General features: G+C 37.1%; 1 protein-coding gene across 1 annotated transcript in view; it reads left to right on the top strand.

Moving 5' to 3' along the window:
* Positions 1-16,658, top strand: part of LOC117085223 (potassium/sodium hyperpolarization-activated cyclic nucleotide-gated channel 1-like) — a gene marked incomplete at its 3' end in the record, with an annotated part of 45,690 nt that extends 29,032 nt beyond the window's left edge. The window contains exon 2 of the mRNA XM_033213917.1: positions 16,418-16,658. Within this exon, the coding sequence (XP_033069808.1) occupies positions 16,418-16,658 (241 nt within the window). The remainder of the gene's footprint in view (positions 1-16,417) is intronic.
* Between the last annotated feature and the right edge of the window lie 2,206 nt (positions 16,659-18,864).

Raw genomic sequence — 18,864 nt, 5'->3', positions numbered from 1 at the left:
CTGTTTTTTTTGTGTGTTTTTTTTTTTGTTTTTTTTTTTTATACTTTAAGTTCTAGGGTACATGTGCATAATGTGCAGGTTTGTTACATATGTATACCTGTGCCATGTTGGTGTGCTGCACCCATCAACTCGTCAGCACCCATCAATTCGTCATTTATATCAGGTATAACTCCCAATGCAATCCCTCCCCCCTCCCCCCTCCCCCTGACAGGCCCTGATGTGTGATGTTCCCCCTCCCGAGTCCAAGTGCTGTCATTGTTCAGTTCCCACCTATGAGTGAGAACATGCGGAGTTTGGTTTTCTCTTCTTGTGATAGTTTGCTAAGAATGATGGTTTCCAGCTGCATCCATGTCCCTACAAAGGACGCAAACTCATCCTTTTTTATGGCTGCATAATATTCCATGGTGTATATGTGCCACATTTTCTTTTTTTTTTTTTTTTTTTTTTTTTTTTTTGTGAGACGGAGTCTCACTCTGTCGCCCAGGCAGGAGTGCAGTGGCTGGATCTCAGCTCACTGCAAGCTCCGCCTCCCGGGTTTACGCCATTCTCTCGCCTCAGCCTCCCGAGTAGCTGGGACTACAGGCGCCCGCCATCTCACCGGCTAATTTTTTGTATTTTTTTAGTAGAGACGGGGTTTCACTGTGTAACCAGGATGGTCTCGATCTCCTGACCTCGTGATCCACCCGTCTCGGCCTCCCAAAGTGCTGGGATTACAGGCTTGAGCCACCGCGCCCAGCCGCCACATTTTCTTAATCCAGTCTGTCACTGATGGACATTTGGGTTGATTCCAAGTCTTTGCTATTGTGAATAGTGCTGCAATAAACATACGTGTGCATGTGTCTTTAGAGCAGCATGATTTATAATCCTTTGGGTGTATACCCAGTAGTGGGATGGCTGGGTCATATGGTAGGTACATCTAGTTCTAGATCCTTGAGGAATTGCCATACTGTTTTCCATAATGGTTGAACTAGCTTACAATCCCACCAACAGTGTAAAAGTGTTCCTATTTCTCCACACCCTCTCCAGCACCTGTTGTTTCCTGACTTTTTAATGATTGTCATTCCAACTGGTGTGAGATGGTATCTCATTATGGTTTTGATTTGCATTTCTCTGATGGCGAGTGATGATGAGCATTTTTTCATGTGTCTGTTGGCTGCATGAATGTCTTCTTTTGAGAAGTGTCTATTCATATCCTTTGCCCACTTTTTGATGGGGTTGTTTGTTTTTTTCTTGTATATTTGTTTGAGTTCTTTGTAGATTCTGGATACTAGCCCTTTGTCAGAAGAGTAGATTGCAAAAATTTTCTCCCATTCTGTAGATTGCCTGTTCACTCTGATGGTAGTTTCTTTTGCTGTGCAGAAGCTCTTTAGTTTAATTAGATCCCTTTTGTCAATTTTGGCTTTTGCTGCCATTGCTTTTGGTGTTTTAGACATGAAGTCCTTGCCCATGCCTATGTCCTGAATGGTACTACCTAGGTTTTCTTCTAGGGTTTTTATGGTATAAGGTCTAACATTTAAGTGTCTAATCCATCTTGAATTAATTTTCATATAAGGAGTAAGGAAAGGTTCCAGTTTCAGCTTTCTACTTATGGCTAGCCAATTTTCCCAGCACCATTTATTAAATAGGGAATCCTTTCCCCATTTCTTGTTTCTCTCAGGTTTGTCAAAGATCAGATGGCTGTAGATGTGTGGTATTATTTCTGAGGACTCTGTTCTGTTCCATTGGTCTATATCTCTGTTGTGGTACCAGTACCATGCTGCTTTGGTTACTGTAGCCTTGTAGTATAGTTTGAAGTCAGGTAGCGTGATGCCTCCAGCTTTGTTCTTATGACTTAGGATTGTCTTGGCAAAGCGGGCTCTTTTTTGGTTCCATATGAACTTTAAAGCCGTTTTTTCTAATTCTGTGAAGAAACTCATTGGTAGCTTGATGGGGATGGCATTGAATCTATATATAACCTTGGGCAGTATGGCCATTTTCACGATATTGATTCTTCCTATCCATGAGCATGGTATGTTCTTCCATTTGTTAGTGTCCTCTTTTATTTCACTGAGCAGTGGTTTGTAGTTCTCCTTGAAGAGGTCCTTGGCATCCCTTGTAAGTTGGATTCCTAGGTATTTTATTCTCTTTGAAGCAATTGTGAATGGAAGTTCATTCATGATTTGGCTCTCTGTTTGTCTGTTATTGGTGTATAAGAATGCTTGTGATTTTTCCACATTCATTTTGTACCCTGAGACTTTGCTGAAGTTGCTTATCAGCTTAAGGAGATTTTGGGCTGAGACAATGGGGTTTTCTAAATATACAATCATGTCATCTGCAAACAGGGACAATTTGACTTCTTCTTTTCCTAACTGAATACTCTTGATTTCTTTCTCTTGCCTGATTGCCCTAGCCAGAAGTTCCAACACTATGTTGAATAGGAGTGATGAGAGAGGGCATCCTTCTCTTGTGCCAGTTTTCAAAGGGAATTTTTCCAGTTTTTGCCCATTCAGTATGATATTGGCTGTGGATTTGTCATAAATAGTTCTTATTATTTTGAGGTACGTTCCATCAATACCGAATTTATTGAGCATTTTTAGCATGAAGGGCTGTTGAATTTTGTCAAAAGCCTTTTCTGCATCTATTGAGATAATCATGTGGTTCTTGTCTTTGGTTCTGTTTATATGCTGGATTATGTTTATTATTTGCAAATGTTGAACCAGTCTTGCATCCCAGGGATGAAGCCCACTTGATCATGGTGGATAAGCTTTTTGATGTGCTGCTGAATCCGGTTTGCCAGTATTTTAGTGAGGATTTTTGCATCGATGTTCATCAGGGATATTGGTCTAAAATTTTCTTTTTTTGTTGTGTCTCTGCCAGGCTTTGGTATCAGGATGATGTTGGCTTCATAAAATGAGTTAGGGAGGATTCCCTCTTTTTCTATTGATTGGAATAGTTTCAGAAGGAATGGTACCAGCTCCTCCTTTACCTCTGGTAGAATTCAGCTGTGAATCCATCTGGTCCTGGACTTTTTTTGGTTGGTAGGCTACTAATAATTGCCTCAATTTCAGAGCCTGCTATTGGTCTATTCAGGGATTCAACTTCTTCCGGTTTAGTCTTGGAAGAGTGTAAGTGTCCAGGGAATTATCCATTTCTTCTAGATTTTCTAGTTTATTTGCATAGAGGTGTTTGTAGTATTCTCTGATGGTAGTTTGTATTTCTGTGGGGTCGGTGGTGATATCCCCTTTATCATTTTTTTATTGTGTCTATTTGATTCTTCTCTCTTTTCTTCTTTATTAGTCTTGCTAGTGGTCTGTCAATTTTGTTGATTTTTTCAAAAAACAACTCCTGGATTCATTGATTTTTTGGAGGGTTTTTTGTGTCTCTATCTCCTTCAGTTCTGCTCTGATCTTAGTTATTGCTTCCCTTCTGCTAGCTTTTGAATGTGTTTGCTCTTGCTTCTCCAGTTCTTTTAATTGTGATGTTAGAGTGTCAATTTTAGATCTTTCCAGCTTTATTTTGTGGGCATTTAGTGCTATAAATTTCCCTCTACACACTGCTTGAAATGTGTCCCAGAGATTCTGGTATGTTGTATCTTTGTTCTCATTGGTTTCAAAGAACATCTTTATTTCTGCCTTCATTTTATTATGTACCCAGTAGTCATTCAGGAGCAGGTTGTTCAGTTTCCATGTAGTTGAGCGGTTTGGATTGAGTTTCTTAGCCCTGAGTTCTAGTTTGATTGCCCTGTGGTCTGAGAGACAGTTTGTTATCATTTCTGTTCTTTTACATTTGCTGAGGAGTGCTTTACTTCCAATTATGTGGTCAATTTTGGAATAAGTGCGATGTGGTGCTGAGAAGAATGTATATTCTGTTGACTTGGGGTGGAGAGTTCTATAGATGTCTATTAGGTCCGCTTGGTGCAGAGATGAGTTCAATTCCTGGATATCCTTGTTAACTTTCTGTCTCGTTGATCTGCTTAATGTTGACAGTGGAGTGTTGAAGTCTCCCATTATTATTGTATGGGAGTCTAAGTCTCTTTGTAAGTCTCTAAGACTTGCTTTATGAATGTGGGTGCTCCTGTATTGGGTGCATATATATTTAGGATAGTTAGCTCTTCCTGTTGAATTGATCCTGTTACCATTATGTAATGGCCTTCTTTGTCTCTTTTGATCTTTGATGGTTTAAAGTCTATTTTATCAGAGACTAGGATTGCAACCCCTGCTTTTTTTTGTTCTCCATTTGCTTGGTAGATCTTCCTCCATCCCTTTATTTTGAGCCTGTGTATGTCCCTGAATATGAGATGGGTCTCGTGAATACAGCAGACTGATGGGTCTTGACTCTTGATCCAGTTTGCCAGTCTGTGTCTTTTAATTGGAGCATTTCGTCCATTGACATTGAAGGTTAATATTGTTATGTGTGAACTTGATCCTGCCATTATGATATTAACTGGTTATTTTGCTCGTTAGTTGATGCAGTTTCTTCCTAGCCTCGATGGTCTTTACATTTTGGCATGTTTTTGCAATGCCTGGTACCGTTGTTCCTTTCCATGTTTAGGGCTTCCTTCAGGGTCTCTTGTACGGCAGGCCTGGTGGTGACAAAATCTCTAAGCATTTGCTTATCTGTAAAGGATTTTATTTCTCCTTCACTTATGAAACTTAGTTTGGCTGGATATGAAATTCTGGGTTGAAAATTCTTTTCTTTGAGAATGTTGAATATTGGCCCCCACTCTCTTCTGGCTTGTAGAGTTTCTGCCGAGAGATCTGCTGTTAGTCTGATGGGCTTCCCTTTGTGGGTAACCCAACCTTTCTCTCTGGCTGCCCTTAAGATTTTTTCCTTCATTTCAACTTTGGTGAATCTGGCAATTATGTGTCTTGGAATTGCTCTTCTGGAGGAGTATCTTTGTGGTGTTCTCTGTATTTCCTGAATTTGAATGTTGGCCTGCCCTAGTAGGTTGGGGAAGTTCTCCTGGATGATATCCTGAAGAGTGTTTTCCAACTTGGTTCCATTTTCCCCCTCACTTTCAGGCACCCCAATCAGACGTAGATTTGGTCTTTTTACATAATCCCATACTTCTTGCAGACTTTGTTCATTTCTTTTTCTGCTTTTTTCTTTTGGTTCCTCTTCTCACTTCATTTCATTCATTTGAAATCACCTGAATCGCTGATACTCTTTCTTCCAGTTGATCGAGTTGCTTACTGAAGCTTGTGGATTTGTCATGTATTTCTCATGTCATGGTTTTCATCTCTGTCATTTCATTTATGACCTTCTCTGCATTAATTATTCTAGCTATCAATTCTTCCACTCTTTTTTCAAGATTTTTAGTTTCTTTGCGCTGGGTATGTAATTCCTCCTTTAGCTCTGAGAAGTTTGATGGACTGAAGCCTTCTTCTCTCATCTCGTCAAAGTCATTCTCTGACCAGCTTTGATCCGTTGCTGACGATGAGCTGTGCTCCTTTGCAGGGGGAGATGCGCTCTTATTTTTTGAATTTCCAGCTTTTCTGCCCTGCTTCTTCCCCATCTTTGTGGTTTTATCTGCCCCTGGTCTTTGATGATGGTGACGTACTGATGGGGTTTTGGTATAAGTGTTCTTCCTGTTTGATAGTTTGATTATAAAGAATTCAAGCTACTGAATTGGAAAGAAAAAAATGGGATATTTGAGCACTTTTTAGTAGGATATTCTAGAAGATGAGTTTCACGTGGTATAGATTTGCTTCCATACATTTATTTGTTTCTAAAGTCAATAAAGAAACCTCCAGGTAGGGATGTCTTTTGAATGTCTGATGTAAGTTCTTTTTTTTTTTTTTTTTTTTTTGAGACGGAGTCTCCCTCTGCCGCCCAGGCTGGAGTGCAGTGGCCAGATCTCAGCTTACTGCAAGCTCCACCTCCCGGGTTCACGCCATTCTCCTGCCTCAGCCTCCGGAGTAGCTGGGACTACAGGCGCCAGCCACCTCGCCCGACTATTTTTTTGTATTTTTTTTTTAGTAGAGACGGGGTTTCACTGTATTAGCCAGGATGGTCTCGATCTCCTGACCTCGTGATCCGCCCGCCTCAGCCTCCCAAAGTGCTGGGATTACAGGCTTGAGCCACAGCGCCCGGCCTGATGTAAGTTCTTAGAAGGAAGATCTTATATGCTCTGTACAGTCTAAAAATATAGGGTGTGTCGGAGTGTAGAAATTTAGCAATGTAACAGCAGCTCTATTTTGTTAAGATTACTCTATGATTCATTTGTGTAGTGGTGGAAATTATATTTATAGCAACCATGCTTAAAACTTTTCAGAAACATACTGTTTAGAATAATAATAATGTAAAATGGAGCTGAATTAGATGTTTCACAAAATGGGACTTTATAAAGTGATATTTGAGTTATCAATATAAAGCTATAGTGCTAAAGGAACCTTAAAATTTTGCTATTCTTTTTTATAATAACTAAATGAGATATTGCTTAAAATTTCTTAAAGTCTCAGAGTATTTAGAATTCCAAACTACAGATTTGTGATTAACATAAATCCTTCTAGAAACAATCTGAATTTATCAAACTCATTTTTTTCTGGGATTGCTAAAGCTAAAAAAACAGGAAAAAAATTACCAACAAAACAATTACAATAAAAGATACTACTTAGAATGAAAAGGCAAGCCACAGATGGGGAGAAAGTATTTACAGTGCATATCCCCCAAAAAAGGACTCATGTCAAGAGTTTATGAAGAACTCTTACCATAGAAAAAGGGGGAAACTCTTTATTGCACACCTCACAAAACGGGCTATTCATCTGACCAAACAGCTTAGGAAAATGTGCTTGATGAGGATACTAATGGGAAAAGGCAAATTAAAACTACAATAAGAAAAAAACACAAGTGCAAAAAGCAAAACAGTGAGATATGTCTGCTTACCCACCAATGGCTAAATGATAAAATCAAATTTTGCCAAAGATGTGGGACAATTGAAACACTACATGTTGATGGAATGAGAGAATAGTAGAATCATCTAGGAAATCTTTTGGCAGCAACTGTAGTGAAGTATATACTTATTCTGCTATCCAGAAATTCCAATATAAGGTATATACTCAAGATAAATCAGTGCATAAGGTGCTTCAAGAATGTTCCTCCCAGCCTTTATTTTTTTTTTATTTTTTTTTTTTTTTTGAGGCGGAGTCTCGGTCTGTCGCCCGGACTGGAGTGCAGTGGCCAGATCTCAGCTCACTGCAAGCTCCGCCTCCCGGGTTCACGCCATTCTCCTGCCTCAGCCTCCCGAGTAGCTGGGACTACAGGCGCCCGCCACCTCGCCCAGCTAGTTTTTGTATTTTTAGTAGAGACGGGGTTTCACCGTGTTAGCCAGGATGGTCTCGATCTCCTGACCTCGTGATCCGCCCGTCTCGGCCTCCCAAAGTGCTGAGATTACAGGCTTGAGCCACCGCGCCCGGCCCCAGCCTTTAATTTTTAACTGATGTTTATTTTATTAGCCTAACACTGGAAACATCCCAAATGCCATGAAGAGTAGAATGGATAAATAAATTGTAGTATAACCATAAAATGAAATATAGCCTGAAATTTAAAAAGAATGATCTTCCACCATACAACAGTTAGCAATCACATTAACAGAATGGTGAGTAAAAGAACAAAGACACAAAAGATTACATAGTATACTACCTCATTTATGTGAATTTCAAGAACAAGCAGAACTGCTCTGTAGTGATAGAAATCAGAATAGCTAGAACCTCTTGGTTGACTAAGATGAGGCAAAAGGAACCTTCTGAGAAATTGTCTGTATTTGAATCCAGCTGGTTATACGGGTGCATATATTTAAAAAAAAAAAATCACTTAAAATTTGTGTACACTTAGGATTTGTCCACTTCAAATTCTGTTGTAACTTAAAAAGAAACTCCCTACACTGTGACTAAACAATGAACATGAATAATCCTGTCATATTTTAGCAAAATAATGGGAAAGACTGCTGTAAACAAATACTTTTATATCTAAAATAAATAGACATCATGTCAACCAAAGAACAAATAACAGGATTCTTTATTGCTGCTTCATTCTTGTATTATGCTGCTTCATTCTTGTATATAATATATAAAATTTGATTTAAAATCTTAGCACTAGCCTTTAGCAGGGTTACTGTTTGCCAAATGAAAAGCATCCTCAAGAGGGCGTTGCATAAGAAAAATCTTCACCCAAGTGTGTGAGTGAATGTTTTAGAAGACTTAAACAACCATTCCATTTGGTTGAAAGGTGGATCTCAGAAAAATCTGACATAAATATTTATATCTCGTGTCATCTTTTAAGACAGCTTCTTAATGAATACAATATATGTACACCTTGGGTTCCAACGTGGACTCTTCTTGATTACGAAGATTTTTTCTAACTTGAAATATTTGAGGAAATAATTCGCAGCATTTCCCATCTGAGCTTATTTACTTGGCTTCCCAGTGTGTAGCCCACAGCTAGAAATTTGAGAAAGCTGTTGATGAACTTTGAAGGCAAACATTCCCTCCAGGTTCCAAGGTGGCCAGTGTACTCTTCCTCTGCAATTACTGCTCTGTCTGAACTTTTCCTCAGAGGGATAAATAAAGCTGCAGGTCTCATGCATTTTCAATGAGAAACCTTATGCAAAGAATTTTACCAAAATCACATTCTTGGCATTTCTTCAGTCAACACTTTTATATCGAACTGTTCCTTTTATGGGCAACATACCCTCCATGGATCATAACACTTATGCCATAATTATCAACACTAAAGCAACAAGTCCACTCCAGAGAACTTAATGTTGTTTAACTTCAAATTATGTTATTTCTGCATGGGTGTTTATACCCAATATTTCTTATGATTTATTTTAACAAAATAAAATGTCAGCAAAAATTATCAATTCCCTTCTCAGATGTTTAAACAAATTTTCTAACATAAGCTGATTGCAAATGTAGGAAGAAATTGAACCAGTGTATTTTAAGTAGTAACATTTGAAATCCACCCTTTTGCTAGTGGGCAACTTGAGATGTTTTAAAATAAAAACCATATTGATGCTATATAAATTATGTAATAATATTCCTTGGAGAGAGAATTTCTTTGGAACAACATTTTTGTTTCTCCCTCATTTTTTGGTGTCTTTAATAAATGAAGATATATTTCTAACTTTGAAATAATTATAGATTTTTTAACTTTCATTTTAAGTTCAAGCGTACATGTGCAGGATGTGCATGTTTTTTAAATAGATGAACATGGAGATAATGGAGGTTTGTTGTACAGCTTATTTCATCACCCAGGTATTAAGCCTAGTATCCATTAATTATTTTTCTTGATTCTATCCCTCCTCCAATCCTCCAAGAGGCCCCAGTTTGTGTTGTTCCTCTCTATATGTCCATGTGTTCTAATTTAGCTCCCACTTGTGAGAACATGAGGCTTTTGGTTTTCTATTCCTGAATTAATTTGCTAATGATAATAGCCACCAGTTCCATCCATGTCCCTGAAAAAGACGTGATCTCATTCTTTTTTATGTCTGCATAGTATTCCATGCTATCTATTTACCACATGTTCTTTATCCAGTCATTCATTGATGGACATTTGGGTTGATTCCATGTCTTTACTATTGTGAATTGTGCTGCAGTGAACATGCACATGCATGTGTCCTTATGATAGAACAATTTATATTCCTTTGGATATATACCCAGTAATGGGATTCCTGGGTTGAATGGTATTTCTGTCTCCAGGTCTTTAAGGAATCACTACACTGTCTTCCACAATGTCTGAACTAATTTATGCTCCCTTCAAGAGTGTATAAACGTTCCTTTTTATCCACAACATCACCAGCATCTGTTATTTTTTTCTTTTTAATAATAATCATTATGACTGATGTGAGATGGTATCTCATTTTGTTTTGATTTACATGTCTTTAATGATCAGTGATGTTGAGCTCTTTATGATATAATTGTTGACCTTGTATATCTTCTTTTGAGAAGTGTCTGTTCATGTCCTTTGCCCACTTTTTAATGGGGTTGTTTGTATTTTTCTTATAATTTTGTTTAAGTTACTGTAGATGCTGGATATTAGGCATTTGTCAGATACATAGTTTGCAAAATTTTTTTCCCATTCCATAGGCTATTTACTCTGTTGATAGTTTATTTAGGTGTGTAGAAGCTCTTTAGTTTAATTAGTTCCCATTTGTCCATTTCTGCTTTTGTTGCAGTTGTTTTTGGGATCTTCATTATAAAATCTTTGCTTGTGCTTCTGTCCTGAATGGCATTGACTAGGTTATCTTCCAGGGTTTTTATAGTTTTAGTTTTTACATTTAGTCTTGAGGCAGTAATAAATAGCCTACCAACCAAAAAAAGTCCAAGACCAGATGGATTCACAGCTGAATTCTACCAGATATACAAAGAAGAGCCAGTAGCATTCCTACTGAAAATATTCCCAAAAATTGAAAAGGATGGAGTCCTCCCTAACTTATTCAATGAGGGGAACATCATCCTGATACCAAACCTGGCAAAGAAACAATGAAAAAAGAAAATTTTAGCCCAATATCCTTGATGAACATCGATGCAAATATCCTCAACAAAATACTGTCAAACGGAATCCAACAGCACATCAAAAAGCTCATCCACCACAATCAAGTAGGCTTTATCCCTGGGATACAAGGTCAGTTCAACATACACAAATCAATAAATATGATTAATCACATAAACAGAACTGAAGACAAAACCACATGATTATCTCAATAGATGCAGAAAAGGCTTTTGATAAAATTTAATATCCCTTCATGTTCAAAACTGTTAATAAATTAGGTATTGAAGGAACATACCTCAAAATAGTAAGAGCCATATATGACAAACCTATGGCTAACATCATACTGAAAGGGCAAAAGCTGAAGTATTCCCTTTGAAAACCAGCACCAGACTAGGATGTCTTCTCTCACCACTCCTATTCAACATAGTATTGGAAATTCTGGCCATAGCAATTAGGCAAGAGAAGTAAATAAAGGGCATCCAAATAAGAAAAGAGGAAGTGAAGCTATCCCTGTTTGCAGAGGACATGATCTCATGTCTAGAAAACCCCATTATGTCAGTCTAAAACTTCTTAAGCTGATAAACAACTTTAGTGAAGTCTCAAAATACAAAATCAATGTACAAAAATTGTATCAGCATTCCTGTACACCAACAGTCAAGCTGAGACACAAATTTCAGAAGACATTCCATTCACAATTGCCACAAAAGGAATAAAATAACTAGGAATACAGCTGACAAGGAAAGTGAAGGATCTCTACAAGGAGAGTACAAACCACTACTCAAAGAAATCAGAGATGATACAAACGAATGGAAAAACATTCCATGCTCATGGACAAGAAGAATCAATATTGTTAAAATGGCCATACCACCGAAAACAATTTATAGATTCAATGCTATTCCCATTAAACTACCACTGACATTCTTCACAGAACTAGAAAAAAACTGTTTTAAATTCTTATGGAACCATAAACTAGCCCAAATAGCCAAGACAATCCTAAGCAAAAAGAGCAAAGCTGGAAGCATCATGCTACCCAACTTCAAACTATACTAAAGGGCTACAGTAACCAAAACAGCATGGTACTGGTACAAGAACAGACTCATAGACCAATGGAACAGAATACAGAAATAATTATAGATTTTTATTAGTAAACAAAAACTTGATAAAAACATTTATCTGAGGTTGAAAACGCATTATATATATACAGTTTGTCTTCTTATGACAGACTACAGTTATTAACTCCACAGCAAATAAACAGACACATTCCAAGCCTGCTGCTTAACCCCAGACTGCACTATGATATGATTGTTTTCAAGTATTTTCTAGGATATCTTTTTTAAATTAACTTTTAAATGAGTTAAATTAAAGAAAATATGCTTTACATGCTATGACAAAATATCATATTTTCTTAACTATGAAGAGCAGTAATTACACCTTTAATAAGCTTTTTATTTTAGAATAATTTTATATTTGCAGATGTCTTAATTCATTTTTCATTGCTATAAATGAATACCTGAGGCTGAGTTATTTGTAAAGAAACTGATTTGTCTTACAATTCAGCAGCCTATACAAGATGCATGGCACCAGCATCTGTTTCTAGTGAGGACCTCAGGAAATATTCAATCATGGTGGAAGGGGAAGGGGAGCCTGCATGTCACATGATGAGAAACGACGTGAGAGAGAGAGTAGGTGCCAGGCTCCTTTTAGCAATCAGATCTCATGGGAACTAAGAGAGTGAGAATTCACTCATTAACTCAAGGACAGCACCAAATCATTCATGTGGGTTCTTCTCCCCCATGACTGAAACACCTCCTCCCGTGCACCACCTCCAATATTAGGTCAGATTCCAGCATGAAACGTGGCATGCTAAGCATCCAAACTATATAAGCAAAAAAGCTTCAGAAATAGTATGGAGAATTCCATATACCTCACATCCAATTTCCCCTGTTTTTAATACCTTACATTAGTATGCTACATTTGTAATAACTACAGTTATGACTCAAAATTGATACATTATTATGAAGTACAAACATTATTCAGATTCCCTTAGTTTGCTTTAAAGTTCTTTTTTTCTATCCTAAGATCTCATCCAGGATACCACATTATGGTCAGTTGTCCTGTCTCCTTAGTCTCCCTTTGTCTGGGACAGTTTTTTCCAAATGTCCTTGTTTTTGATTACCTTGATCATCTTGAGGAGAACCGGCCAAATATTGCATAGAATTTTCCTGAATTTGGGTTTGCTGATGGTTTTGTCATAATTAAACTGGGATTATGGGTTTGGTGCAGGAATGCCACAAAAGTAAAATGCCCTTCTGATTACATCATACCAAGAGTACATGCTACCAATATGATTTAGCACTGTTGATGTTAACATTGATCGTCTGACTTGAGGTGGAGTTTTTCGTGTTTCTCTGTTGGAAAGTTGCTACTTTTCCCCTCTTTTCCTTATTGTATTCTTTGAAGGAAGTCCCCATGCTCAATGCTCAGCCCATCCTTAAGTGTTTGGTAATTATTCTCCAACTTTTTGAGGCAGGAGTGCTTATATGAATTATTTGAAATTATTTTGAATTTAAAGAGAAAGTTTATGTGTTATCCCTGACTTTTTAGTAGTTTAGCCAGTCATCTAGATTTGTATGTGATCTTGGTTATGTATTTTATACTTTGGGTTTAATTCAATACTTTTTGTTGTTGTTACTCAAATTTTTCCAGCTTTGTTTGGCCATTGGTAGCTCTTTCAGTTGGCCCTTGTGTCCCTTTGAAATACCTTCATTACTGTGGGGTTTTTGTTCTGTTTCATTTTGGGGATTGGTCTTTCTGTTTGTTTATTCATTTGTTTTTCGCGTGTACATACTTTCTTATACTACAAAATGTTCCAGGAAAGAAATAATTGCATTTTTTAAAGTGCCAGCATAAACTTAATAGTCTGGAGCAACTTATTACTAAGATCAGAACCATGCATTTGCCTTCCTTAGCAAGCAACCTTTCCTCAATTTAATGCATATAGATAATACTCCTAACTCAGATCTGATATTTTGATAAAACGATAATTATAACAAGTGCCACAAGTAATCTGAATGGATGTTAGAGATAGTAATTATGTGTTTTATTTACCTCAATGTGCCATAAGGAAGGGTGATTGATTAATTTTTTTTTTTTAAGTTTTGCTTCATTCTATACTTACATGATTGCTTCTATATACTAGACATCCTCAAAACCAGCAGTTTTCATGTGAGGATGAAAGACTTTTAGAATCCAAGAAGATTCTGTCTCATTACCTTTTTTCTATCATATCTTTGTTAGAATTTACAGTTTTAATCAGGTAATACTCCTGGGAAGTAAAAGTTGCATGAAGGAAGAAAACATTAATAGATTTCTTCAAACAAAAATATGAAATTATTCCAGGAGTGTTGTAATAAATGGAGTTCTAACAGAAACACCTGGATATGAAATGTATCATTAACAAGTTATTCATAATTGCAATTATTTCCTAAAATAAAAAATGAGAGATCAGTGAAGTGAAACATTTGCATAGTTCAAATCAAGGTACAAACATGAAGGGATTCTCTATTATTTTTGTATTAAAAATTATTTTCTCTATAATCTGAGTCATTTTCAATTTCCTACACAGTATTATTCTATGTCATTTTATATGTGAAATAATTAACTCTCAATCAACTAATCTAGCTATTTTCATGACATAGCTCTGTCTTCTTTTAACTCCACATCACTTTTTATCTTCCTGTTGTTTTTGTATAGAAATATTTGGAATAGTAAAAACAAATTTTGTAATGCAGAAGACTTGTCTCTCAAGCCATTTGCTTGAGAAAGCTGAGTTTTAAGTAACCATCTCCCAACGAGAATAAAATTAGTGTTTGTGAATACTTTTTTACAACTGAAACTCCACCTTCCTCCCTTCCTTTCTCCCTCCCTCCCTCCCTTCCTTCCCTCCTTCATTCATTCATTCTTTCCCTCCCTCCTTCCTTCCTTCTTTCCTTCCTTCTTTATTCTTCCTCCTTCCCTCCCTGCCTGTTTCTTCTTTAATCATTCCTTCTTTCCTTCCCACCTGCTCCCTCCCTTCCTCCCTTCTTTCTTTCCTTCCTCCCCTCCTTCATTTCTTCCTTCTTCACTGCTTCCTTTATATGCATACATATTTATTCAGTACTTACTACTTACTGAACATTATTATAGACCCACACTCCATGCATCAGATTAAATTATCACAAATTTCCCTAGATACAGTCAATCATGGACTCAAGTGTATATTTTGGCCTGAATAATGCTGCACTAAGTACCACATTTAATATCTTTCACTTGTCTTTGCTGCTAAGTTCACTTTCTGATTATTGTTGCTTATTTGTGTATATCTTCTCATCTTCCATGAAGCTCCACTATTACAGACATTGTTATTCTTAACTAAACTCACAAAATATTGTTGAGAATGAAACACCTTCTCTTCCACAGTAGCTCTAAAATGTTGTGCCTTCTGTATCAGCTGGAATTCTTTATCTATCCTGGATGGTATTAGGTCATTTGATGAAGTAAGATCATGGAAACTTTCTTTCTCAGTCTTGGAATTTATGGGTCTGTATAGCACGTTTCCCCAAGGCAGAAGATAGAGTTCTCAGACTCTGTTACTACCTATGATTCTTTGTGCCTTCTTTTCACCTCTTAGCAGACATGACCAATTTCTGTGTCTCTTAAACAAAATCACAAATGCAGTCCCAACCTTTTGTAGGGCGACTCATTGGTAAGGAAATTTCTGAGAAGTGGCTTTGTGGCAAAATGTAGATTTCCACTGTCTATTTTGTGTCACATAACTGATTTGCATGATTAAAAATGTTTGGTTCCACATTTCTGTTTTCATCCAGAGGGATAAAAATATGTTTAATCTTGACCAGAATCCACAGAATGAAATCAAACATACAGATCTCCTATTTAAGAACTGACTTGCTCCTGGAATAAAACAAACAAGTCAGGAAAAGGCAAATATGTCCTCTCTCTAGCCCATCACTTGCAATGGAATCCCAAGAGTCTTTAGAAAGAACGACTTCTGATTCCAGCCCAGACACCAATTGAATTTATAATTTTAATTTTTTTTTTTTTTTTTTTTTTTTTTTGAGATTGAGTCTCACTGTATTTTCCAGGCTGGAGTGCAGTGGTGTGATCTCTGCTCACTGCAATCTCCGCCTCCTGGGTTCAAGCAATTCTCTGCCTCAGCCCCGCGGGTAGCTGGGATTACAAGTGCCCTCCAGCATGCCCAGCTAATTTTTGTATTTTTAGTAGAGACGGGGTTTCACCATCTTGACCAGGCTGGTCTTGAACTCCTGACCTCGTGATCCACCCGCGTTGACCTCCCAAAGTGCTGGGATTGCAGGCATGAACCACTGTGCCTGATGAATTTGTAATTTTAGATTAGAGTCTCCTTTGTGTAACCTTTTTCTGTACTATCCATTATCCTCACTCTAATGTGAATGACACTAACAAAAAAAACATCAAAATGCTTTTGTCTGGTAGTTGGGCCCAGACAAAATGGAGCACAGAAGCAGCAATGTCATAGCTAATAGGAAGTGATATGGCTTTCTTTCTTCATAAATAAAAGATAAAATGAAGAATAAAATATATTCACATTTTAGAAGTTTTAGCTTCATATACACAATAGTAAAGAAACGGGAAGTTTTAAAAGATGAGATTTTCATATATTGAATTAACATTTATCGAATATTTAATATATTCTTATTCTACACTAGGTTCTGGGAATACAAAAATTTCAACGTCAAAATAAAACACAATCCTGACTGTAATGTGATGTGCATTACTATAATTTATGAATTTTTGTATCTAAATTTAAATTGCAATGTTATACTATATCTATTTTTTTAATTTCAGCATGTTTTTCTTCCAGATATGATTAATATATCTCTTAATATTTGTTTACTCTTGACATCTTTAGGAGATAGTCAACTTCAACTGTCGGAAACTGGTGGCTACAATGCCTTTATTTGCTAATGCGGATCCTAATTTTGTGACTGCCATGCTGAGCAAGTTGAGATTTGAGGTGTTTCAACCTGGAGATTATATCATACGAGAAGGAGCCGTGGGTAAAAAAATGTATTTCATTCAACATGGTGTTGCTGGTGTCATTACAAAATCCAGTAAAGAAATGAAGCTGACAGATGGCTCTTACTTTGGAGGTTAGTAAAAAAGATGCAACTAAGATAAAATCTAAGCTGCTTGAGATTTGTGTCTTTAAGAATTTTGGAGATGTCAGCATGTCACTTTGTTGGTTTTGAATGTAAACCTGTATGTGAATTCTGATAAAAGTGTCTATAACAGTGCTTTCACATTTCAGAGTCACAGGCTCAATGTGTATGATTTACTACTACATTGGTTGAGGTATTATTTCAACCTCTTTATCTAGAACCAAATATTAGGGGCTTCAGTCAAATGGAAAGTATGATTTTCTCCTACACAAAAGTTCCAGGAGGGTTGGCAGGCTTTCTCTACAACAGTTTTTGGTGACCTAGATTCCATTCATCCACTAAAATGTTTTGTTTCATTTTTGTCATCTCCACAAGAGGAGCTGATTCTTCTCCGCCATGTTTTGATATGGCTCTTATAATGGGGCAGAAATAATAGAAGAAATGAAAAACTAACAGCTACCGTTTGATATTCCTACTGCCCAGAAATTGCAAAAATCATTGCTATTCACATATGATTGCCCAGAATTAGGATAGGATCACCTTCAAGCTTACAGAAGGCTGCAAAATGTAGCCTCTAGTTAGATGGCAATTTACCTTGCTAAAAATTTATGAAAATTTGTATTGTTTCTGTATTAGTTTGTTTGCACACTGCTGATAAAGACGTACCTGAAACTGGGAACAAAAAGAGGTTTAATTGGACTTATAGTTTCACCTAGCTGGAGAGGCCTCAGAATCATGGCAGAAGGTAAAAGGTACTTCTTACATGATGGCAGCAAGAGATAATGAGGAAAAAGCAAAAGCAGAAACCCCTGATGAACCCATCAGATCTCGTGAGACTTATTCACTATCATGAGAATAGCATGGGGGACCGGTCCCTGTGATTCAATTACCTCCCCCTGGGTCCCTCCCATAACATGTGGGAATTCTCAGAGGTATAATTCAAGTTGAGATTTGAATGGGGACACAGCCAAACCATATTAATGTCCAATTTTTTATTAAAATTATATATATAATACATATATATGTTTCTACACATGTACAAAAAATGCCCAGAAATTGATTTACTGGGTCAAACACTATTTGATCTTATTTTTAGACTTAGACAAATAACACCCAATTGCTTCTTCGATAAGACTGCCTGTTTGCTTTGCCAATTCAGTTTTACTTTTATCTTGTGTATTAGTCCATTTTCACACTACTATAAATGCCTGAGACTGGATAATTTATAAAGAATAGATATTTAATTATCTCACAGTTCCACATAGCTGGGGGCGGGGCACCTCAGGAAACTTACAATCATGGCAGAAGGTGAAGGAGAGACAAGCAACTGCTTCACAAGCAGCAAGAGAGAGAAAGCGCAGGGGAAACTGCCACTTAAACCATCAGAACTCCTGAGAACTCCCTCACCACCATGAGAACAGCATGGGGGGACCTGCCGCCATGATCCACATCCCCTCAGGTCCCTCTCTTAACATATGAGGATTACAATTCGAGACGAAATTTGTCGGGGGAACACAGAGCCAAAACATATTATCTTGTTAATAAACAAAAGGACACACCCTAATTATTTGCATTTCTGTTTGCATTTTTGCTATTTCTGGGAGGTTGAGAAGTTTCTTGTTAGAGTTGCTAATTGCTTGGATTTATTTTTTTGTTCCTATTCTTTGCACATGTTTCCACTCTGTTGTTTGCCTTTGTAAATCTAATTTATAGGAATGTTCCAGATATATATTTTATATGATGCAACTATTTTCTCCTAATTTGTTGCTTGTTTCTTAATTTTGTTTATAATATCTGACATCATTTTGATCCTCATTATTGTTGATTTAAATCTGCCTATTTTTTTCTTAGGGCATTAAAGATTTTATGTTCTGTAAGTGGGTTTTACACGCTGCAAAATAATGGAAATGCTTTTCTTATCTTTCTTTTTTTTTTTTTTTTTTTTTTTTTTAATGATAGGGTCTCCCTCTGTCACCTAGGCTGGAGTGCACTGGCATGATTATGGCTCACTGCAGGCTCAAGTGATTCTCCCACCTCAGCCTCCCTAGTAGCTGGGACCACAGGCATATGCCTCCATGCCCTGCTTTCCTATTTTTTTAATTTTTTGTAGAGAGGGGGTGTCACCATGTTACCCAGGCTGGTCTCTAACTCCTGGGCTCAAACAATCTTCCTCCCTTGACCTCCCAAATTTCTGGAA

This window comes from Trachypithecus francoisi, unplaced genomic scaffold (assembly GCF_009764315.1).
Source record: "Trachypithecus francoisi isolate TF-2019V2 unplaced genomic scaffold, Tfra_2.0 Contig00533, whole genome shotgun sequence".
Taxonomy (NCBI): domain Eukaryota; kingdom Metazoa; phylum Chordata; class Mammalia; order Primates; family Cercopithecidae; genus Trachypithecus; species Trachypithecus francoisi.
The sequence above is the reverse complement of the archived record's forward strand: the minus strand, read 5'-3'. Positions and strand labels throughout refer to the sequence as shown.